General features: G+C 42.7%; 1 protein-coding gene across 5 annotated transcripts in view; it reads right to left on the bottom strand.

The window, feature by feature from the left end:
• Positions 1–1,431: 1,431 nt before the first annotated feature.
• KANSL1 (KAT8 regulatory NSL complex subunit 1) overlaps positions 1,432–25,573 on the bottom strand; it is a 180,040-nt gene continuing 155,898 nt past the window's right edge. For 3 of the 5 annotated variants that reach the window (XM_054995409.1, XM_054995411.1, XM_054995408.1), the window contains 7 exons: positions 23,475–23,636; positions 23,004–23,155; positions 16,720–16,841; positions 10,608–10,665; positions 8,438–8,550; positions 4,544–4,790; positions 1,432–3,587 (listed from right to left, as the gene is read on the bottom strand). In XM_054995409.1, coding sequence (XP_054851384.1) covers positions 3,360–3,587; positions 4,544–4,790; positions 8,438–8,550; positions 10,608–10,665; positions 16,720–16,841; positions 23,004–23,155; positions 23,475–23,636 — 1,082 coding nt within the window. In that variant the 3' untranslated portion in view covers positions 1,432–3,359. The remainder of the gene's footprint in view (positions 3,588–4,543; positions 4,791–8,437; positions 8,551–10,607; positions 10,666–16,719; positions 16,842–23,003; positions 23,156–23,474; positions 23,637–25,573) is intronic. The other 2 variants (XM_054995410.1, XM_054995412.1) reach the window with 2 other exon arrangements.

A 25,573-nucleotide genomic window follows, 5' to 3' on the forward strand; every position in this document is an offset into this window, starting at 1 on the left:
TGAAAGTGTGTGTTAAAAACTCCCAAAATTATAAAAGGAGTGCCTGTAGCTTTAAGAAACTGATGCCCTCAGTTGTCTTACTAAACAGTATTGCTAGTTGAAGCCTTGGTTTTTGTCAGTAAACTGGAAGGGAACAGCCATTACAGGGCTGCTTTGTTCTTTGAAGAAGGACTGATCAGGCCAGGCCAGGCCAGGCCAGGCCTGGCAGCAGCCTGACCTGCATGACTCACGGAACCTTGGCTGCTTGCTCATCCCATGAAAGCTAGTGTTGTGTAGTAGTAAAGCAGTCCAGAACTAGAACCTGGGAGACCGAGATTCAAATCCCTGTCCTACTATGTAAACTCACTGGGTGACCTTGGGCCAGTCCCACATACCACAGTCTACTTCGGAGTTGTGAGAGTCAAATGAAGGAGAGTGATAAGTAACCTTGGGCTCCCATGGTGAAGAAAGGTTGGGTAAATGAAATAATGTAGCTGAAGATGGACTGCAGATTAAAAGCAAGAGAGTGGGTGCAGGGGTAGGGGTAGGGGAGAAGGAAGCAGGGAAAGATGATACAGGGGCTTCCAGTAGAAGGGAAAGGGGGGGGAGTGAGATTATAGGGAGAAATGAGGTACCCCCCCATAAATTTCCACTGTGCCCTGCTCAACTAGCACAGTGCAACTGAGCCAGTTTTCCCAGGAAGGAGGAAACCCTGAAGGTGGAGGCAAATAGAGGTAAGTTGGCTGGTGGGTGGGAAGGAGTGAAGGAAGCAGGCAAAAGGGAGAAGCTTGGGGGGCTTTCAGGGAAGTATAGTGGGGGGTGGGGCAAATGAGATTCCCCACTTGTTATATTTAGTTCTAAACAACTGCCCCAGTGATGACAAAAAAAAATCACCCAATGGAGACATGCATAGACAGGAAGAGTATTTTTTTTTCTACAAAGCAATGTTTAAATGATGAGTGAACTTTAAAAAATGATCCACACCTCAATTTACAAGAGAAAAAACAGTTATCGCAACACATGTTGCAAGAGCTTGGCTGTCATTTCTGTGAGATAGAAGCTCTGTTGCAGGGCAGTCAGTGGGGAAGAGGAGAGGCTGCAAGACGTGCCACCGGGGAGTGGGAAGACAGTATAAGCAGGCAGGGCAGTGATGGAAGGGGAGAAAGAAGCTGCAGGATGAAGCATGGACAGTACGGAGAAATCTTCTTGTAACATTCTGACTCATGTGCAACAAATGCAGCTGTTGAGCTACCTGGATAATCCATATCTGAATAGAAGACTATCAACTTGCTATTAGCCTCTTCCAAGTGTTTGTTCTTCTCTGTCACCCATTCCTAGCTATTTCTTCCCCAAGATTTCAGCATAACTACATAGAAAGCGGAGATCCCACATACATAACATCCCTCCCCCACTCACCCAAGACAACATTTGGTATACAGCTTAACTTTTTAATTTTTTTTAATCCTTTTTTTTCCTTTTTTATAAGCACACATCTGTGCTTTGGCCAACAGAATCAAGACATTAAACAAAGATCAGCTTCTCTGAAGAAAAGCGTTTCTATATAACAAGGACATTACACAGCTTGAAGCAGGAAAAGAAATATTTACAAAATACAAGGTTTTTTTGTGAATTTTTTTCCTTTATAACGCTAAAAGGGTTATTCAGAATTTTCAACTTTATAAATAGAAAAGCACTTAATGCAAAGGGATATGGTAGCATTGGGTTTTTTTCCTCTTTTTAAAAGAAATTAAACTAGAACAGAACCAAAAAAAATTAGGTAATGTTGAAAATTGTGAAAAAACCCCAACCATTAAGCAGTTTAGCTACTATTTCATTACGATTACAAAATGGGAAAAAATGTCTTTTTTTCCTTTTTTGGTGACGTGATTAATACAGAAGACAGGCGCAATGCTAACAACAGGACAGGGACCAACAGCCACACCGCTAGGGTCAGAAAAACGTTACAGATTGATCGGTGTGCAGAATTTGGGAGTCGCTGGGGATGGGAGGTGATGGCAGCGGCCTCTTTAAATAATGATAATTAAAAAAGAACCTGTTGAGCTTGGTGATCCTTGGCCTGAGACACTCTCAGAAAGAGGGAGAACAACCTGACGAGTAGCTTGCATCCAAACGAGCTTGAGTGTGGAAGTGGAGTTCAACAATAGTGGTGAAAAACAAAGTCATACTTTGCTCTGTGCAAAAATTCCAAACATTTTAGGTACTCAAGGTACCAATTGTAAAACTGAAGGATTAATTTTAAGCAACACACCACAGGCTACTTTTGAGGAGGGGGGAAAGCACACAATGAAATTATACTAATCTAACTAAAATATGGCTTATGGGTCAAGGGTGGCGAGTGGTTGAATCCTGTGACATTCCTCCCACTATTTAAGGCTTAACACTACTGTATTGCAATTCAGTAGCAGATGATGTATAACCAACTCCAATTTTTAAACGAACAGCAGAGGGCAAAATTGAAAAGTTAATTGTTAACAGATCAGTGAAAGGAATGGGGTGGGAATTACGAGTCACAGCTAACAAAAAAATCTGAAGGTGTAGAAAACTGCTCCTTTTGAAATGTTGGACCCCATTTCCATTGCTATTACATTACACCCCCCCCCAAAAACCCACAATAGGGTTTGAAGAAAACTGATGCCCCAAATGGTACTTTGGGGTGCTGTGGATAAATGGCCTTTTCCTTCCATGAACAGAACAGCTCCTCTTTAAGATGGAGAAATGATATTAAAAGCAGCAACAAACAGCAGAGAGGATTAAAGCAGGTAAGTGGAGGGGAAGAGCTCACTGAGGCTCAAGAGCAAGAAGCTGTCCCTCTTGAATACAGCTCTGGGAACCGAACAACTAGAGGGTTTGCACTGCAAGTGCTTTCTGGTGCTAGTGTGGTCCGTGAGTGGAACACTTCGTGAGGAAGGTGGAATGCAGACATCACTTTTCACCACTAATTTCACTCCACTAAAATCTTAAGGGAGGGGGAGGACAGAGAGGTGGTGGTGGCAAGTAAGGAGAACAGACACTGAATGACAAAAAAAAGGCAGCTTTTCACCCAAGAATTATTTCCAAGGTCAATTAGCCAGCTTCACACTCAGTTCTAGAAGTATACACCTAAGCATGGGGAGGGTGCAACAGGTTTGCTCTCCTCACTAGACCACACAGCACTGAATAAGGTGTCTGTGACAAGGAAACACTGAAAGAGAAAGGGGGGGGGGGAGGAGAAAAAAAGTTTCTAAACTCCTTAAATTCACTAAAAACTGTGAAAATTCCCAGCAGGATGTTTGAATATCAAACGCAGATTTCGGAAGCTTTAATGCCAAGAGTTAGTTTGGTGGATTGCTTTTTTTTGCTTTCATCTTCCTGTCCATTTCTTATCTGTGGGCCGGCCGCTGGATTGGGGCCAGTGTCCCCGGGTTCCGGTTCTTGAGGCTAGCAAGAGTGGGTGAGGTGGGTGCTCCTTCTGTCTCTCGGGAGGGCTTGCTGCCAGAGGTGCGCCGTGTGCAGCGTGACGTCCGGTCCTGTGGATCTGATTGGTCTTCACACTCTGTCTTGGGGTTGTAGGAAAGTGGAAAGCTGCGCCGTTCCCAGGGCTGTACAGTCTGAAAGGCAGAGACCAGCTGATCAGTGGGGGTTAAGACACAGATGTTCTGCCACCCCCCCAAGCCATCTGCGAACATCTCAGATCCAACACCTGCTTATCTGCATCCAGATGCAAAATGAAACACTCAACCTAGACACACAGCAGGTGACTTATAACCCTAAGTCTACCTGAGAGAGCATGAATTGATGCTTTTGTTTTCTGTGAACGCATATGGAATTAGAAGGTATTGTGTGGGGCTATCCAGTCTAACCACTTTTCTAAGAAAGGCTCCCAACAGTTGCATGCCCTAGCTTTTCTTGAAATTCTCCAGTGAGGGAGATTCCACAGTTTCACTGGGTACTGGTGTGCTGTATCCTGCTGTTACAGTATGGAATAATGTGCCTGATGTTTCTCATTTCTACATCTCTACCTATTAAACCTTCCACTGTCGTGTTTTTTTACATCTGCATCCAGCCCTGTTCCTTGAAGGAATCAAAAGCATTGGTTTACCCTAAAAATGTGACTTGGGCCACCAAGCGAGCTGGGACTTGAAATTCCTACATCAACACACTGATTGTTCATTTGGCACAATGAGCAAACAGCCAAAGAGATTCAGTTTCACAACTATTTCATTTTACAGTTCTTCAGATAAATGATTCTCAGGACTGTGCTGAGAACACCTACTTCTCACCAATGGAATTCTTTCCTGATGTGAAAATTCGTATCTGGGTTAGTTTATGCCTGGGAAGTCCCCACCCCAACTGCAGGCCTCCTGGAAACTTTTAATTGGGAGGCTTCTGCTTTCTATTCACTCCCTTAAAAGAGATGACTGGTCTCTATAAGATCATAAATGACTTTCATCCAAGTAAATGACAAGCAAGCTGTTTGTCTATGTGGTACATAAATGGTTAATATCTGCAATACCAAGAATACTCATTGGCTCTTCCTCAGAAACCAGAGAGGACCTAAACTCACCTGTTCATCCAGGCCAGATTCTGGTGTGGAGCAACGTGTGTCCTCTGTGGACAGATGCCGCATGGAGTCCCGGGACAGAGGAGTGTGGGGACCAGACAACAGGTCAGGGCTGATGGGACTACGTGGAGAATGGGTGTGGGAGAAGTCAGAGTGGGAGTGGCAATTGCCAACTTCAGGGGATGCTGGCTGTGGAGTAGATGGGTTCCCCATCTGTGGGGTTGTCCGTCCATCTGCTGATCTGTAAGACCTGGAATTAAGACACATTTTTTAAATTATATATATCTATATATACACAGAAATCCAAGAAAACTCATGGGAGCTGTTCATAAGACCAGTACACTTATCTGTTACCGATATTTTTCAAGATATCATTTGTGCGGTCACATACTAAGACTTTGTTGACAGCAAAATTTGGAACCGTCTAATGCTAAGCTAGTGTGTGGAGACAGATGCTGCCCAGCTTAAAGGGGAAAAATGCCACCGTATATGCCTAGAGGAGCGGGGCTATTCCTTCCTGGCTCAGTTCTTCAGCACACCAGCTGAAGAGTATGCCTGTGGGGGGGGGGGGTGCCAGACTGAATCAAAAACTGCTCCTATGAACTATATGAAGCAAGTATGGTAAGAGCTTGTTTTTTAGTCCTACCTAAAATTTCAAATTCTTCCACTGGAAAAAGTCCTGTGATTCACATCTTTACAAGCAAGATTCATGTTGGCTGGAGTACAACAGGAGGTTTCTACAGCAAGCCAATCATCTTATGTATAAGAAGAATGAGACACCAAGGTACTGGAGGTATGTAGCTACAACTGACAGGCATTTCGTGAAAATCTTGGGAGTCAGGGAAAGCCCAAAAAGACTTTACGTACAATCTTGTATTGTTAACAAGAGGATTCTATCTCAAAATTGAAAAATTTGTGATGTTGAAGTCAAACTGGCATATGAAAGAATGCATTCTTGAGCTTGACTGATGCAAACCAATAGTTGTGGGCTTGGAGAGGTAGATGATGGCCAGTATAATCACATAGAATTTCCTGGTGTGGAAATCTAGGATGGAGCAGACACTTCTGTTTCTCTTTGGAAGTACTGGATATAGATGTCTTGGAATTTTTGAGAGGGAGGAACTCAGGTGACAACATGTTCCAGAAGGATGCATATCCTCAAGAGTATGACAGAGTACACAGGGAGTATTGAGGGGATACTGAATTCAATGTCATGATGCTTAGAACTCAGTTGTATGGAGTTATTTATTCCCAAACTGGCAGATATTAATGTATCTGGGGGTGGGGTAAGGCTGAATTAGGGAAAATCAAAAGCTACATTTAGAAGTTATAAAAGGACATGGACCATGGACCATCTGCAGAAGTTTGATGAATCAGATCACTCTTAGTACTGAATATAATCTCTATCCCTCAAACGGCAGATCATTTATCCTGGCCTCAGCCTCTGAACCTGGAATGATGTGGAACTAAGTCAGACATTTCTTTGCAGAATGGCACATTGCAACGTATCTACACAAATCAATCTGCTGTTTGGCAAAGCAAATGTCTTTGTTTTAGAATCCTACAGCAGGTCTTCTATTACTGTATGTGTGTGGGAAGATTCTAGAAGAGAGGCAATCTTTCTCCATAAGAAATACAGCTAGTGCACCATACAGGCAAGATATGAAAGGGAAGTGCTACAGAAAAACAGAACTTACAATCCCATGAAGTTATGCTTCCTACCCTTCGTCTGTTTGGGCAGAACTGGCTTCTGTTTACCCTTTGATGCTTTATGAACACTGACATTAGGACTGGGGTTTGAAAATAACCTTCTGGTGAACCCTGTGCATGTTCTCTGACCTTCAAGAGGTGGGCAGCATAGTTGATGGCTTATCCCATGAACTTGTGGCCATCTGACGGAGAACTGAGACAATGCATAATGCCAAAGAAGCATAGGTATTGGAATCTTCTGGTTGGAACATTGGATCTTGAATGGGTGGTAGAGATTGTTTAAGTGTCTGGATCTAGCAAAGTGATCATGGCAGTAAGTTATTTCAAGTACAGCTTGAAGTGTTTTCAGTGGTGGCTGGGGCTTTTGGGTTACCTACAGAAGAAAATGTGGAAAGTCCAGAATTTTATCCTGATCTCTGGATGATGAAGAATTGTGCAAGTCAGATTTCAATGGAGCACTGCTGGTTGCTAGGAACTGGGGTCTGAAGGAATCCTACGGATTTTCAGAGCCCCTTTCTGTGCTACTGGAGAGAGAACCAAGAAGATGGCTGGGACAGTTGAGTGCAGAGGTGACCAAAACAGACAACAAGAGCTGATACAACTAGCATTAAAGGCACAACTTCAGCAGCTGTGGGTGCAGGAAACATAACCACAAACAAGTAGCTCTTTGGAAATAGGTGAGGTTACATCTGTTTGGGCAGACTGAGGTCTGGAAACCCCTGGGGGTTTCAATACAAAAGCATAAAGGATGGAGGATTCTGATTTCTGGGTAAGGAGGACAGCAGGCTGAATGAGGCAAACTGAGCTCTAGGTAAGAAAACTGAATAGCAGTTCCAGTAATTACAAAGTCTGCTATCAGATGGAAAACATGCATGGAATTGGGATAAACAATCATCTGAGGGGGAGACCCCAGGCTCAATACCAAGGGCATTACAGAATTCCCAGACAGTCAAATGAGGAGTTGCAAGAAGACTATTATCTCCAACAATGGTCGAGAAACTGACCCAAAGAACAGTGAGTCTGTGACGACAGAGGCAACCGATTGGTTGCATCTCTTGAGAGGCATCCTCTGGTTGTCCCTCCAAGATACAGGCCAGAAGCCAGAAATCTGGGAAGAAGCTGTGTTATTATCAGACAGTATCAGGGCACACTGAAACTTCTCCAGAATGGGCTATGGAGGAAAGTGTAGATGGTGACAGGGGGAAACTGGAAGCTCTCACATCCGTGGGGAAGCCGTGCCAGAACCAGATGTGATGATCAGTGGGGGGATGCAAGGTAAGATACTGAGTCTTCTTTTTTCTCTTTTTCCTCTTTTAAGAAGGAGATGTGCACATGGTGCCTAGAATTTGAAGACCTAGGAACCTAGCCCAGTACTGCCTATTTTGGAACCAAACCTTAAAGTGTTCAAGCGTTTGGCGAAAACAGAACGCCTAGCGCAATTCCAGTAGTAAAAAGGAAGTTCCCAAGATGCTACCATTGTAGTCGTTGAAGAAGAACTGAGTAAGAAGGCATGCTTGCTGGTGCTCGTTCCCTTCAGCTGGGCGGGGCTGGTCTTCAAATTCCTTTAAGCTTAGGTCAAGAAGGTTCCAAACTTTGCTTTACTCAGGCACTGAGACACAAGTGTGTACTTGCACAGAGATCACAACCTTCTGAAAAGATTCTGTTCATATAGTCAAAAGCATCCAAAAACCATTACATCTAAACCCTTGCTATAGGATTGGTCCATTTGTTCACTACAACACCCTCCCACTTCAATTCACACTATCAAAATTAATCTTTGTCACAAGCAGAGTGCAAGTAAAGAAGTGAACAGGTGCCAGGAAGGCAGAGCATTCCAAACTACTAACTGTTTACTGCTTATGCTCAAATTACACTCCACAAATACTTGGGAGCTGGTATATCTCTTGCTGAACAGGTACAATATAAGTATTCTCTGAAGCCAATAATCAGTTATAACAACATGGTAACCACACTTGGGACCAACAGTAGATCCCCAAAGCAGGTCCCGTCTTGCCAGCAAAGTGTTAGATTTGAGACAACTTTGGATTCCAGAGGGGCCTCTTTTATTGCTTCATGTTTTGTCAGGGGACACCAGTGCAATAAACATTTGTGTTCTTCAGGACTGAACAACCACCAGTCCATTTGGACTCAAGTATGCTCAGGTGTTGAAGCAATTGCTGACCTTACCTGCTGCCCCGCCGCTGAGGTGGCATACTTGTGCTCCAGAGCCACCTTGCCCGCTCCATTTCCTCACACTTGGCATGGAGAGTGGCAAAGGCTGCATCTGACAAGTCCTCTATCTGGAAGAGCAACGACACAGAGGTTAACTCTAGAGGTGTTCACCAGTTCTGTAACTTGCAGGGTACCATAAACATACTACAAAACACCTCAGGAAGATATTTTCAGCATCAAGGACAGCAGAGGCTTACCCACAAACCCGTAGTTGCATGCTTACAATAAGTGAATATGGATTAGGATGGAGTCACCCAATACAAAATCTCAGCCGCAAACTCAAAAAGCATAAAATACAACTACAAAGTAATCTTCCTGTTGCATATAGTAAGACCAATTTTATGGGGAGGAAGTGAGATGCAAGAGATTCCTTATCATGCACTAAAATTTGGTTTGGCCAAAGACATACTTGAAATAAATTCCCCTTTGCCAGCCAAGAGCAATTCAAGGCACATAGGTATTGACTGTATTAGTGACTACTCTCATAGAAACCAGAGAGAAGCAATTTCCATTTTGATACTGTATAATTCATTTGCTTGCTTTTTTAAAAATGTATTTCAGTGCAAAAAATTGACCAAGAGCTGGGTGGTAAAAGATGATGTGTGAATAAGGGGCACATGAAGAAGAGAATGCACAGCTTTGCCAAACACTGATGGTCTATCCTCTTCACCTGCCTTTATAATTTTTTAAAAAGTCTATCCCATAGGGCCTAGAAACTTGAAGAAACTGCAAGTCCTCATATGAAGTTGCTCAGCAGGACCACTTTGCCTACAATAGACTCTTTCATGACCCTGACACCCATAGCCTAACTATCATGCCTTACAAACACTTCCTGCTGGGATGGCCTTGCACAAGACAGTTGAAGGTACATGCCCTCTAGTCAATGAGTGTACATATACAATGGTCAAGTGCTGGTCATCTCCTGCGTAACATGTATACATGAAGCTGCCTTATACTGAGTCAGACCCTTGATCTCTCAAAGATACTGTTGTCAGCTCTGACTGGTAGTGGCTCTCTCCAGTGGCTCAAGGAGGGCTCATTCCTATCATGTCACCCTTTTCACTGAAGGTGACAAGAGACTGAATCTGGGACTTGTTATGTGAAGCAGATGTTCTGCCACTGAGTCATACACTCCTCCTAAACAAACTGAAGATGTGTGCCTCCTGGTTATGGTTTGCAAAACATGGGGCTGCTTTTCTTCTTCAGCAACTGCCATCCCCCTTCCCAGCCCTGCAAAGTGTGTGTTTCTATCACTTCTGAATTCAGATGTCAAAGACAAAACATTCAAGGCTCTATGAACATCCAACCAATGCAATGCATGCCTCCTATTATCAGAATGTGGGGAAAATACCGAAGTCGTACCATACACAGCATCTAAAGGAGTGAGCTGTGAGATGAAAAGTCATGCTGTAAGAAATGTTGTTAGTCTTTATGGTGACAGAGCACTACTTTTTATTTTACATCCAATACAGACTGAGCCTCGAATAGCTCACTGGGCCTCAAACAGCTCGACTGAACCTCGAATAGCTCACATAGAACCAATGCCACCAAACCTGTAACTCATACGATTTTCCTGCCTTGGCATTTTTAGTGAGATGCTGAACAAGGACCAACACTGGGGGCTTCACTAACAGCGCAATCCTATGGAGAGTTACTCCAGTCTAAGCCCATTGAAGTCAATGTGCTTAGACTGGAGTAACTCTCCATAGGATTGCACTGTTAGTCAGACGAAGTTAGTGGCTGTATGTCTGGCCAAATCTGCCCCCGTTCTTGGAATACTTTTTCAAAGAGGCAGTCACACAGGTTAAGTACAACTACGTTTTATATTCTGTAGATGACTGCAAAGAGGCCTTAGCCTACTTGTACTGCTACCCTCTCCAGAATGAATATGGCTGATACAGCATCTTCCAGTAGACATTTAGCATGAAGCTGCCTGAGAAGGCAGGAGAGGTCTATGTAGATTATGTGATCATTTTAGGATGCCATTTGCCCATGGTAAAGCTTTCCTAAATTGAGTAAAGGGGAAAGGAATGTCTTGTGCTTTTAGAAGACTCTATTTGTCCTGTTAAGATTCCATCTGCAGAAATACACTGAGGCTACTAAGGAAATCCATTATTATTGTTACCTCTTCGCTGTCTTCATCTGGGTTCACCTTCAGAGCACCGATATCCACAACTCGCCAGCTGCAACACAGAACAGCAAATAAAAGTGGCTTAACACCAACTACAGCAGGAACAGTCAGGCAAGATACAACCGAGTAAGTTAATTCGCTTGCAGTAAAGCCCAATCTAAAAAGCAACCTGGTTAGAGGAGAAAATATTTATCATACTTTTATTCTGCCCTTCTTCCAAGGAGCATCGTGTGCCGTACATAAAATAATCCTATGAGGTTGGTTCAGTATTGACAGTGATTCATTCTATGCCATCCAATGGTTAAGGAAGAAGAACTTGAATCTACATCTCCTCAATCCTACATTGTTACCGTACCAACTTCCACTGTTGTACAAGGTAAACCCTGGTTTCCAAGCACGCCTTTCCCACCCTGCCTGTTTGTTAGTATACTCTATGGAGGCCCTTCTCCAGGTACCCATCAAGGGAGGCAGGGCTAGCAGTAACTAGGGACAGGGCCTTTTCAGTGATGGCCCCAAATCTCTGTAATATCAACGAATCTATTCTAAATCAATCACTAACTCAGGGTACCTTCTCTTAAGAGGCAGTTATCTGTCTACTACCTAAAAAAAAAATCCCTACAGAAAAATTATGTGGCCAGACTCTAACCTGCCCTTTCTGGGCAAAGTGATTGAGAAAGCAGCAGTGGACTCACTTCAGGTCTTTTGGGATAATTCTTGGGCTCTGGATGCCTTTTCAGTCTGGTTTCAGACTGGACTATGGGACAGAAACAGCCTTGGTGGCTTTAGCTTATGATCTCTGTCTGAATATAGACAAAGGACATGCCTCCTTGTTGCTCCTAATGGATTTATCAATGAAATTAAACAAAAATGGCTGTTCCTGTACTAAATAGACAAAATCCAAAAGAGAGTGCACTCACAGGAGCATACAAGTTATAAATTTATAAGTCAATTAATCAAGTGCTTTTGCTACATGTTACTCATAAAGAGTGACCTCATTCATTTTAATCCATTAGAATCAAGATGAAAAAGTTCAAAAAGTTCATTAAGTGTTGTTCCCTTGTGGTTTCTTCTGTATCAAATTAAAGCAACAGTGTCCCAAACGAAATTCTTCCCCTTCCTCTTCTCCGGAAAGGTTCCCAGTATATTACGCCGCGGTAGTATTCCGTTAACGGATACGATGTATGAGGAGAAACTGAAACAGGTGGAACAGCAGGTGCAGCAGTTTTCTGCCCGCATTAAGGAGGTTAAAATTAAGAAATATAAACGAGACACGTTGGATTATTCAAATAACAGAGTTTATCTCTGGTGGGATAGACCTGGAAGTAACAAAATGGGCCAACGTAAAGTCTCGTGGGCTAAACCACTTAGCACCTTTTCTGACTTGGAGACTTCAGGGGTATCAGATATTTCAGGGGATGAGGGCCCTAGTGGTCGGAACCTGCGTACTAGGATTATATATCCCAATCAGAGATCTTTTTTAGACAGGGGAAAGAAACCCTTTCAAAGAAAGAAGACGTAAATTTGGTATTTAATTTATCCTCTCGCTCTCTAAATAACTTAGAACTTTCAGTACTCAATAAAGGACTAGGTTTTGTCCCTACACCCAAATATAGGTCATTACAAACCCGTATAGATATTTTCAAACTGATTCGTCAGGTAAAATTGAAATTGTTTTTCAAGTCTTTACCTCCATCTACTAAGGAATATCTATTACCCAAACGTCTTAAGGGCACTTCCTCCTTTGTTCCACCTATTACAGATTTTCGACTGGAAACCTTTGAATTTTTAGTTTTGAAAGAGATTAAAGTATTGGAAAGTAATCCACACTCTGCTTGGCATAATTTAACTTTTGGGGAGAAACAGACTTTAAAGAATTTACAACAGGACGTGAATCTGGTTATTAAGCCAGCAGATAAAGGTGGGGTGGTGGTGGTCTTAGATAGGAGCACATATGTGCAGGAAATATACAAACAACTACAGGATACCACCAGTTATTTACATATTCCCTCAGATCCTACAGACCATATCCGTGGTCTTATTAAGGTAGTCCTGGATGAAGCTAGGGAGATGGGAGAAATAGGAGACACCTTATATCAGGCGTTACAAGTGAAATCTCCCAGAATACCCTTATTTTATGTTCTTCCAAAAATACACAAGGGAATTTCTCCTCCCCCGGGAAGACCAATAATTTCGGGCTGTGGTTCTCTTCTGGAACCATTAGCGATTTTTGTTGATTGGATTCTCCAACCTGCAGTATCCCACATAGAATATCTCATTAGGGATACCAGGGACTTTATTAATAAGGTAGAGAACTTTATCCTTGAGGAGGATATGATTTTTTTAACTATGGATGTTAAATCACTCTATACTATAATCCCACACGAGGAGGCTAGATCAGTAGTGGAAGAAATTATTTATGATCAACAAGTGGCCTCTTGCCCTTCGACATTTATTATGCAGTTGGTGGATTTATTTCTAGAGAAAAATTATTTTTGTTTTGAGGATAAATTTTATTCCCTATGGGCAATTATTGTGTATCAAACGTAATTCATCGACAATGTGTGATTTTGAAAGGGACAGTGAAAATATGTGCAGGGATTTCCTTAATAGAAATTATCCCTGGAGAGTTGTTCGGGCGGCCCTAAATCGTGCTAAGGCCACTGATAGATCACGCCTGTTTGAGACACAGCTCCAACAACCAACACAGAGAATTAAATGGGCTCTTGACTTTACCCCTTTGACAAATCAGATTATCAAGATTGTAAATAAGCATTGGCATATTATTGAGGGTATTGAAGGATGTGAACAGCGCGCCCTGTCTGTGGATTACGCAGAACAGGTAGCCTAAGGGATAGGCTTGTCCATGCTAAGCTGGGAAAACCGCGAGTTGATTCTAAACTCCCGTCAGGTACCTTTAAATGTGGTCACTGTAGTGTGTGCAGACTTATTTGGGAGGGGCAGGAGATACAGATTGGAGACAGGAAACTGATACTGAAACAATTTGCTACCTGTCAAACTTACAATACGGTTTATATAATTGAATGCCCATGTAAATTATTTTATGTTGGATGTACTACTAGACCCCTTAAAGTACGTATACTGGAACATATGTCTCGAATCCGGAACAGAATATTGGAAGCGCCTCTAGTTCAGCATTTTGTGGAAAGAACTCACAATGAGAGATGTTTTAAAGTTGCGGTCCTTGAGGTAACAGATCAAACTGTTCTTTTACGGAGGGAGGCTTTTTGGATTCATGAATTACAAACAGTTAAACCTTCAGGCTTGAATAATGAACTTTCTTTGAATTGTTTTTTGTAAATGGTTTTCTGATAAATGAATCCACAATTGTGGTAACAAGGGTTTTACTTGAGAATTAGAAACGGTCCCTTTAAATGAAATGGTTGATTCTAAAGAATTTGCATAAGAGACGGACAATAGAGAGGCTGCGCAAATCCACATGCAGCCACCGGTGTCCTCCCTTTCCAAGGGAATTCAGAAATCACAAGAAAGCAACAGGTCTGTATGGGTAAAATGATGAGGAGTATTTATTATTTATTATTTTTAATTTGCTGTATTGATAATACAAAGGTTATGTATGAATATATGTATGCATTACAGCGGTATATAATGCCCCTGAGGAAGCAAATGAACGAAATCTGAGCTTATACAGCCGGCAGTCAGATTGGGCATTAACCATCATTTGGAATACTACCGCGGCGTAATATACTGGGAACCTTTCCGGAGAAGAGGAAGGGGAAGAATTTCGTTTGGGACACTGTTGCTTTAATTTGATACAGAAGAAACCACAAGGGAACAAGACTTAATGAACTTTTTGAACTTTTTCATCTTGATTCTAATGGACTAAAATGAATGAGATCACTCTTTATGAGTAACATGTACCAAAAGCACTTGATTAATTGACTTATAAATTTATAACTTGTATGCTCCTGTGAGTGCACTCTCTTTTGGATTTTGCCTAATGGATTTATCTGCAGCTTTTGATACAGTGGGTCATGCTGTCTTGTTGAGGCGCTTGAAGGCAGAAATAGGTATCAGAGGATGTGATAGTCTCATCTTACTGATTGTACTGACTTACTCTGTGTAATCTGCCTTGAGTCCTAGTGAGAAAAGCGGATTATAAAATCAACCAACCAACCAACGAGTTTTTTCTCCTGATGCTGACACTACAGGTATTTAGATGCCAGGCGGAAAGTTTACTGTTTCATTCTGCTTTTGACCAAGATTATTCTGGCATTAGTTAAATTAGTTTAATTTCCTACGGTGATCATACCTGATGCTCTGTAATTTAGTGACTAGGCTTTTTAAAAAGTATTTTCTTAAAAATCTGTTGTGACCCACTTTGAACAATTTGGAAACTGGAAAGGGCATAAACACTTTAATGAATATTCATATTGCAAACCATTTCCTGGGGGGCCCAGGTCATGTAAATCCTGCTGTCTGGTCCATATTAAATCTGTCTGCCCCAAGACACATACATTTAGTCCACAGCCTCATCTCAAGCTGTCATGTCATTCCACACCATCACACCCACGTTAGCACAGGAAGCTGCTTTACACAGAGTCAAATGACTGGTTCATTTAGTCCTGACTAGCAGTGGTTCTCCACAGTCTCAGGCAGAAACACTCTTTCCCAACTCCTGCTACTTAAGATCCTTTTTAAAATGTTGGAAAAATAACTGGGTATCTTTTTAGCTGAAGACCCTAGATACTGAACTTCCTCTTTTAAGGAGCCTCAAAGGGTACAGCCTAGCTTGCTGGGCATCCTAAGTCACCCCTCAGGCAGGCTTCATTACTGGTCCTGTGGGACAAGGCCTTAACATCTTGATCAATTTCTTACAGGTTGCAAGGTACTGTAGCGACTTCTATAGAGAGGCTCATAGGTTCTTCCAGTGTTTTCTCATACAGGGACCCCTCAAAAAGGGCTTTTATGTTTAACTTAGAATTAAGTGAGATTGTGAAAATGATCTATATTTGTGGCGGAGAAAATCGGAACTCAATCTGTAGTTTAGTTTAAGGGTTTTTCTTTTTTCACTTGTCTATGTTGTGTTAGTGTATCTTCTTTTTAGAATATTTTTTATCCTTTGTTGTCTATAGATATTATATTGTTTATGGTTTAAATAAAGAAAAATTATAACCTCAAAAAAAAAATACAGGGACCCCCGTGGGCAAGCTGCATGTTTCCCAGGACAGGGCCGTTCCCAAGATAGGTGTCAATATAGGCTCTGCAAGGAACTTCACAGACTGCAGTGCTTTCCTACTGTCTCCTAACTCGGGGTGGACTATAAAAGATCCGTTCATACAGACTCCATCCTGGAGCCCCACTGTCCTGGACTGCCTACAGTTTTCAGTTACCATATTGTCTCTTCCAGGTTCATCAGCCAGCCATGACTTTGCTTCCTGTTTGCTGAAGATGGGTGATCTGGGCTCAGTATACCTGGCAGTTACCACAACCAGTTTCACATGCTCTAGCTATGCACCTCCCAGGTACAACCAACCCTTGTGCTTCCCTCCTGTCAGAAGTCTAGAACTATTGGCTTTCCAGCCTCCACATAGCACCCTACGACTAGGAACTAGCTTGCAGGCACACCCTTCCTTCAAGGCATACATGCTTCTCTCCCCTCCTCTGCAATCTTCATGAGGCTGATGAGCTGAGATCCAAGGTCATCTAACAAGCTTCATGACTGAGTGGGGTTTTGAACCTAGTACTCCAAGCTTTAGTTTGATACCCTAACCACTCCATCATACTGGCTCTCTACCCCAAACAAGTTAACTTTCTAAAATTTCCCATCAGCCGGGAATGTGGCTCCTACATTCTTTATTTAGGTATGAAAAGTTCACTCTGAAGCATAAAATATATTAAAAGAAATTGAGTGCAAGAAACTAAACGTAAACATTTTTAATATTTGGGGAAATTATGCCAGTTTTTCTGCCCTTCCTCACGGCTGATGCCCTATTCTATATTTTAATTTAACAGAATGATTAACCGATCATATGGTTAAACAATCAGTAAGAAAGCTACCGGAATCTAACACAACTACATCAAACTGTTTTTGTGTGTGGGTTAGGGGGACGGTCTCCAGGCATACCTTGGTGTAAGGATTTCCTTGTACTGCAGTTTTTCTACACGAGTTGTTGCAGCAACTGACATAGGGATGACAATGTTGTTAATGTCAAAAGAGCTTTCCCCTCTTCTCCTTCTTGGCTGCTGCTGCAAATAACAGGACAACAGTTAAGCAGAAGTGGTAAGATGGAAGCAACTCTGAGACGACCATATAGCAGCACTAGGCAATGAAGCGCCCAGCTGGTTTTATTCTCTGCCTTGAGACTGGACAAGTTCAAGCGCCCCGCCCCCGCAAAGGTTGTGTGTTGGTCTTTTTCTTCAATTCCTTCTATTATTACAAATCCTAAGGAAGTTGCCAAACAGTCCTGTACTATGAAGGTTGTTTCGTTGATTTATTATTCATCACTTAACTCCTAAGCCTTCTCCAGGGAGCTCAGAGTGATACCTTTAGATACCCCCTTTCTTGACCCAATCCGCAACAGAGAACTTAGTCCATACTTACTTGTAGAACTTTCTGTTTACACAACCTGTTACCCTAGGATAGGATTTCTGAGTTGTTTCAATGTTCAAGGGATGAATAACGTTTTCAGGGAACTGTGAGTCAGCCGCTTCTAGAAAGCTTGGGGATCCTGACTAATATCCTTTGCAATCACAGAATAAGTGATCATATAAACTAGGGCAAGGGCTATCACCAATAGGCAGAAGTCACAACCCTGTGAAATTAATTAAATTAGCTAACGAAATACTCTAGAATCTTTTAATTGTGGAGACAGTAACATTTCTACAATAACTGCTTTATGCTACTTGTGTTAAACATAATTTCACTGCAGAGTGGCAACTAGCACATTTGAAAAAGGAAGCAAAACAAAGGAAGGGGGACATCCCTTGCCCCTTCTCTGTAGCCAAGAAAACCCCAAAAGGAAGCACCTACTTCAAGAATAACTAGATGGCAATTAACCACTACCTTTCATCCTTCCAATCTGGGAGCTCTAGTCCCACACTGTCTACAGTGTGAACACCATGAAGGTTCCCTACTGTGTATCTAAAAAAATAATTTCTAGATGGTCAAAGAACCACTGAAAAAAGAAAAAAAATCAAACTGGGTACTTGCTAGCCCTATGTCCATTGTACTTTAAGTTTTGGAATATTTTTTTCCAAAGCAACCAGGCCTGTGATATTTTCATACATAAAATCATACCTCCTCCACTCAACCTACCCTCCTATATCTCAACATTTGTAACTATTTCCCTACTCTTCCTAACATCCATAGCAACTAAGGGTTTTAAAATATTTAGCACTTCATCTGACCTCACTAGCTCATGCCTTCCCTGAGCATAATGAATCCCGCACACCTAGAATGCTGCCTTCTCCTCAACCTGCCAATGCAATCTCCAACAGCACCTCACTGGCTACTTATAGCCCCATATAAAAATGCATGCCACATTTTTTTAATGGCAAAGATACTGGGAGGTGTTTTCCTCAGTTACAGACTTCTCTGGCTTCAGCAGCTTCTCAAAGCATAGCAAGTTCTTTCCAATTGTCTTCCTGTTGCAGCAGACATCTGGCAACAAGGATTGAAGTATTCAAATTCATAGCTATTTCCCTATCTGCTCTAAGGGCTTAGCAGGTCATTGTATATCTGGTTCTTATTTTATGTTTGCAAACAACTCCAAAAGATAGGTTTAAGCTACAACTTGCAGTCTTTTATATATAAGCTCTGTGGCTACTTGGGAAAATTTAAACCAATGCTTTTTTAGATCTTAAGTTTTTATATTTTAACCTGATTTGGGAAATCCTTAGGATGGAGCATGCTAGAAATGTAAAACAAAGCAAATATCTACACATACAAACAAAATGTTCAAGGAAGGTGCTCATGATTTTACCATTGTCTCGGTGACCTTCTTGCCCCCCTCAATTTCAATAAAGTAGACAAAAGTGGGTAAAAGCTGAGGCATCAGCTGCTGTTAAAACTACACTTTAATCACAAAATGATGAGACAAGAGATCGGCTGGGAAAGGTGCTGCACAGGCAATGAGGGATTTAATGGGCCTCATTACAGTCCAGTAATGCAGGACAGCAGGATTGTTACATACACAGAAATCCTGCCACTGATTGGCTAAACAGAACTCATCTGACAAGCATATGTGCTCCCTATTATTTTAGGCACCTTAGGAGGTACACACAACAAAACCGGTCAGGGGAATTTCAAACCTTTATCAAGTGAGGTGGGAGGCTTTGTTGATATGCATGACTATGGAAAGTGACAATCTGCCAGTAATTTAGATGCTGCTATCAACAATAAAAAGAAATTTGAAAGAGAGAGAGAGAGAGAGAGAGACCTTTCTCTGAGTCTTCTGCCCATAATACAGAAAGATAACCAACAACAGCAGCCCATAATCCTGACATGTGACATGAAGGCAAAGGAATTGCCTTCATGAAGGAAGCTGGCAACCATTCTTAGAACAGGCTGCAATCTTAATCTGACAGTCTTGGTGTGTTATTCTGCGCAGCTGCATTAGGCCTTGAGCCTTCACAAAGCATTATTTGGAACCTTCCAGAGCGTAGCTGGAGGAAAGGTTTCCATGCTTGCACCTCTCACCTGGAAAAGAGGAATGCCAATGTGAGCATATCAGCGCTTCCTGCTCAATTATTCCCTAAAAGATGCAGCAGGAAAAGGCTCTCCTGTTGTGGGGAAGGAGGGTCGGTCATGTGGCTGCATGCATGCCTACTGGACGACCATCAATTACAGAAAAGAAACCTGTTCTTCTTTGCGGTCTGTGTGATGCACTCTAGTGGGATAAGGTCAGCAAGAAGACCTATTGGAAGTGGGGAACTGGTGAAGTCAGGCACACACAGCATCGAAACTGCTCTGCAAAAAGCTCCGTACTTCACTTGCCCATCTTGCAGAGATTATAGCTATTGAGAAAACCTTAGCAGAGAGGAGTCTCTTGACTACATAAACTGAGACAGAATCAACTGTAGATTCCACAAAGGGACTGGTTTAGAAATTGAAGAGTAAATCCTGACCTTTCCCACAAGAACTGTTTCATGGGGGACCGAGTAAGCTCCAGACTGAGGGGGAAGGTATGAAGATGGCAGTGGCACTGGCCAGGTTCAGAGCCACAGTGGACCCACCTCCAGTTCTGGCAGGCCAGCTGCACCAGAGTTAGGGCTGTTTATTTGAAAATAAATGTAAAAACCTGTCTCTTTGTCAGATTACTTTTTAGAGTTTTAAAATAATTCAACAGAATTTTTAAAAAGTGAGATGGGTAGGAAACTTAGTGAGCACCTTGAGACACTTACTAATGAAGTGAGTTTGCCTAAACCAGCTGCTTATTGGCTGGACAGTCGAGGGGGGGGGCGGTTCTTTGGTCCTGGGCTGCATTCAATGGAACATGGTGGAGGTGAGGGTTGGGAAGGCTCAGTACCTCTCAGCACAATTCCATGAAAAAATAAATAAGGTGACAAAAACTGTTCTTCTTGCCACTCTCATTTGCTAGAAAGAATAATAAAAATGTCACTTGCTCTCAATAAAAAGGGATAAAGAGAAACAGCTGCCTAAACCGTAATTTGGTTGTCAAGCATAACGGCAAGTATTTTGCGTACATCAACTTCTCCTTAGTTTATATATTTGTCACAGTTGCCAAAAAAAAAAAAGAGTTTTCTTAAGAAAAAAATAGACCCAATGAACAGAAATAGCAGCAAGGCTTATGCTTAAAGAGGAAACACCTAATCCCTGAGAATACAAGACTGAACAGGTGTTCCATAACTGAGGATACATAGCACTGCGTAAGGTCTTTGGAACCAGCCTCATGATGGAAATGCTCCAATTTGGGTAAGTATGAAAATCTAGCTGACAGCTTTCTAACATTTAGTAACACATCCTGAAGATGGGGCAAACAATTTTAGGTTGAATCCTCCAGGTGCTGAGATTCAGTCTGTCTTCTTCAGGGTGGAAAATCTTGAAGCACTCACTGGCCAAGCACAGCAAATTTGCGAGCCGCAGCTGTTACGGTCAGAAGGCAAGTTACCAGAATATATTATACATTCTCTCTTTCAATTATGTGGAGTACGTGTGGAGAGAAAATGAAGGGACTAATCCAACTGGATGTGACTGTAGTGCCCTTGATGGCGTTTGGGGGAGAACAGGAAGTTGACACACTAGGGCCAAGGGATCATGGTTAATGCGAGCTAAATCCAGGTGCTTTGCAATGGAGCAAGCTGATTTAATGGCCGCTCCATGAAAATGTTCTCATCTCTGATACCTACGATCTCTGTAACAATTCCAGGGAGAAGCATGTCAAGATAACTCATTGGATTGAGAGTGTCACTGAAGCTGGTTATGAGTTCCGGATTGAGAATCATGATGGTCAGTCTCAAAATTTATGATGCCAGGTGTGTGATGTCCTATATCACATCCTCTGTTAGCTGTCAAATATGGAATTAATCTACTGTACATCCAGAGATTCAAGAAGCTTTCTCAGAAGTAAGCTTGGAACTTCAAGGCTGCCCTGCACCTTGTCAAGGATTAGTACCATAATCTTTTCAAAAATGTGAATGGATACCTCCTCTATTATATCGACTGAGAAAGCTGTTGCAGTAGCTTGCAGGAACTGGATTCAAGTGGTCAATCTAAAGGCTGCACCAAAGCTATTGGTGGCTGCTCTGCCACTTTTCCTCCTCCTCTTCTTTGGTTTCAGAGATGCAAAGTAGGTTTGCCCGGAATTCCCTGGTCTGAACTCACCTCGATGGAAAGTCCAGTATGTGCTCACCAATCTTGGCTGATACAAAACACATGTTCAGGTTAAGGGCTATGCAGATCAAGCAGAAGTTGCAGGAGCATATAATGACAGGCTAAGGACCTCCAAAACTGGCTTGAGGAAGAGCCACTGGCTTTGATGGTATCCCATGCTCCCAGAGCTGCTTTCACACAAGGAGAGAGATTTTGCTAGGCTTCCTTGTAAATTTGAAAATAAGTGGGCAAGAGTCCACTTTATGTTCCTCATTCAGGCAGATGGGGCAGTAGGTTTTCCACAGCACCACAGGTGTATGGGACTCAGTGGGAGAATTGAAAAGCCCACAGAAGGAAAGAAGGGATAAGAGGTGAGATAATATAGGAAAAGCTTAAAAAGAAGGGCCTGGCTCACAGAAAACTTATCAGAACAAGTTCCTCACAATGTTTCTGCTGTAGTGGACAGAGAAAGGCATTGCTCCACTCACTCCGGCATGTGTGTGGGAGCTCCACTCCCAGGGAGAGCAGAGCCAGCGGCAAAACTTTTTTCCCACCATAACTCTGTAAGATTCTGAACAATGTACTGCTTAGGTTCAAGTCCTAAAAGTGTGTTGCACAGAGACCATGAAGAAGAAAGTCAAAAATTCTAAATGCAGGCATTTCAATCAAACACCAGGAAAATCATAGCCTTATGAAATAGCACGTAATCTCATTACTAGCTTACCCAAAAGGTCTTTCCTAACTTTTCCTGAAGATTCTGCCCCTAGCACTGGTGCCTCCATGGACAGGCAGTTGTAACTGGAGGAGGAATGCCTCTTCTCATTCCTTTGCTGCATGGAAGTTACTTTAAAGGAGAGCTCATGAGTGCAGAAGTGAGCAGTGGCTAGTCTTGAAAGAATGAAGGGCACACTGGACAATTCCAGAAAACCAGCAGCCCCCTGAATATTCCAGAGCAAAAAGGTAGGCAAAGCCTTCTTGTTACAATGAACAAGTGATGTGGCACCATCGCTGCACACATCGACATGACAAATTGAGAGAGAACATGAGGATGGGTTCCTTCCCCTCTCCCTCAAATCCTTGTTAGAGGACTCAGAACAATCTAAAATCTAGGGGTGAGGATGTCACCCATCACCAAATGCACTTGGCAAGCTCTTGGGTCCTGACTGGCTTCCAGCTGCAGCTTTCTTATTGGGGGAAATCCGCATATAATATGTGGACCAGCCACAATTTCAAGACATTTTGTTGGGAAGCAGTGAGGCCATTCAGCCTAATTCTGTTAAAGCTGATGAAGCAGTGTTCTGGCTCCCATTTCCGTTTGCTAGGATCCCTTTCACCCTCTGCTGGAGACTGCCACCTCAGAGCTTAAACCCAGCATACAGCTACTTTGTCACACTACTACAGAAGATTACATCAACGGACTTGGGCTAGCAGCTAGCCTCAGACCCATAACTTAGAGGAGATATTCACACAGCCTCTCTCTTGACAAGAGTTGATGAGCAAAGCAGAAGAACCCCATGTTTCATACCCCATGTTGGGCAACCCTTCCTGGCATGAGTGATCCCTCACTGAAAACTTACAGACGCACTGGAGGCACTCAGGGAACTTGTGCTGGCAGGGGTGGAGTTTTCCGAGGAAGTGGACAGCTGCCGCATGATGGGACTGTGAGCTGATGTGGCCATAGTGCTTGACAGGTAGCTTGAGCCTCCAATATCTGCATGGTGCTTCAACACTGTGAGAAAAGGGGACAAAAAGGAAGGAAAACTGAGTAACGTTTTATCGTCATCATCACAAAGCACTGAGCCAGCCTGCGATCAAGTGACTTATGCAAAAAGAACCATAGAGAGCACAAGAGAGAGGAACCTCCTTGGGCAGGAACTCCTTCCCTGGAGGAAGAAGCGGTTAAAGCACATAAGAGAGACTGCAGCACCTGACACCATGCCCCTTTAAATTCCCCAGAAGCAGCAAGCACCCTTCTCCAAAAGCTGAAGGGGACAGGAATGCGAAAACCCAAGCTCTCCCCAAACAGACCGGGCTGAGGGCCAGCCTACCTTCGCTTCTCTCGGAGGAGCTGTCCCGTAATCGCTTTCTCTCATGAACTGGAGTCAGGATAAGTGAGCGCTCTGGCGCTCTCTCGGCCTTGGGAGCAGCCCTTAGATCGTCTAAGGACTGTCTGTGTGCCTTGTCTGGCTCGGTTTTGTGATGTGAGCAAGCTGAGGAGTGGAACAGAAAGAGAGCCATGAAAACACCCTGCTTTCACCTCTCTTTCCTGGCCTGTGAAGGGCACCCGGGGGGGGGCATGCTGCAGACAGTGCTCTCCCTCCAGCTCATGTAAGCACTGTGACATTGCTGCCAGAACTGAGCAGAGGTGTCATTTGCAGCAACTGCCCCCAGGTGACAAACTGCATAGGTCTATTCTTTCCCATGCTGCTGCCTACCTGCTGGTATTCCACAAAGCAGCTACACTACATAGAACTGCCCATGTCACCTCTTTAAAGTTGCAGTGTGATGAAATAGGAAATGAGGCAGGACTATCTCAGCTGTTGGTGTATGTGTGGCTTTGGTGAAGCAGGAGGGGCAAGAAAGAGAGTGGGTAGATGGAAGGTGAGCAGCTGTTGCCCCTCCCCAACAAAACCAAACATATCAGTAAGGCTAGCAACAGTGCACCCCACTGGCTGCACCCCACCTTACAACTGCTTTTAAGGCCTAGTTTCCATTCTCCACAGCTCGCTTCTGTACAACTTCATGTTGTGATAGAGCCTATTGTTAGTGCTAGCAACCTGGAGCATGCAAAAGAGTGACTGTACCTCTAACCTTGTGCCAAGTGCTTTTTCCACACCAACCAACTATAACCAGACCAAATATACCTGGCTTGGGCAAGAGACAGTCTGTATCAGAGTGTCAAGCCCTATTACCTCCCCAAGCACCTGATTTACCTTCATCTTTTGAGGAGGAGAAGAACGGGACCGACTATAATTTGAGAGGAAGGCACATGTTTTTTGAACTAAAGTTACAGGGTCAATCGTCTGCATTTCCAGTAAAGGAAGTTACAAGTAGTCAAGACAACTGTGTCTGAGCACTGACACAAGTTAAAACTGATGAAGGTTGTTTCAGGAAGGTAGCCATGTTAGTCTGCAGTCGAAGACCAAGATCCGGGTCTAACAGCACCTTAAAGACGAACTAGATTTCCAAGGTATGAGTTTTCAAGAGTCAAAGCTCCTTTCTTCAGATATGAGGAGTCTTTATAATCCAGGCAGAGATTGGGGGGAGGGGTATTGTAAATAAGTGTGTCAGGAAGCTAGTTATAATACATGTTGTAATTCACTTGGTAAGAGCATGGGTGCAAAGTACAGAGAATTAGCACCTGTAACACGAGAAAAATCCTATGCCCTGATCCAACCCTGGGAGATCCATTGATCCAAATAATGGTGAGCACTCTTTTTTCCTTCCCTTTCACCATGCGTATTCTTCAAGAATTGTTGTACTTTTCATTTCCTAAGTACTTTGTAATCTTTATGATGTTTCCCTTTCCAGCATCCCTATGAGGTTAAGTCAGGGCACAATAAACCGACTGTCTTTCGAGGACAGTCAGGAGTAGGTTCCCTGTAAATTTGGTTGATTTTATTTGAAAAATGCACCTCCCCCAGCCTCCTGGATTGTTTTCTCCATAGGAAAAAATGGCTGAATAAATCCAGGAGTCTCTGGGCTGTCTTAATCAGATCAGAGAATCTTCCCAGGATTTCAGGAATCCCAGATTTTTTAGGGAGCCCTGAAACTCAGATCTGGGGGGGGGGGGGTGTTGGTGCACATCCCATAATCATTTCATATTAAAAATTGTTTTGTTGTATGACACAAAAATACATGTGCGTGAGATTCTTGTAATTGCCTGTTTATATGCTAACTTTATACTAGTCAATGGAGGTACGTGGATTCATTTCTTAACCAGCTGCTTTCTATACTGGCTCCGATAATGGAGGTATTTAAAGCGATAATGAAATTATAAAAAATTGGGAAGAAATTAGGTTAGAATTAGAAGTATGCTTTTTGTTTTGATAATGACAAGCAGAGTTACCCTGTCTTTATTTATATACTGTTAACACTTTTGTCATAGCTTTAATAACATTGTAAGAAACAGCAAAACATTTAAGAT

Source organism: Eublepharis macularius, chromosome 12 (assembly GCF_028583425.1).
Source record: "Eublepharis macularius isolate TG4126 chromosome 12, MPM_Emac_v1.0, whole genome shotgun sequence".
NCBI classification, from domain to species: Eukaryota; Metazoa; Chordata; class Lepidosauria; order Squamata; family Eublepharidae; genus Eublepharis; species Eublepharis macularius.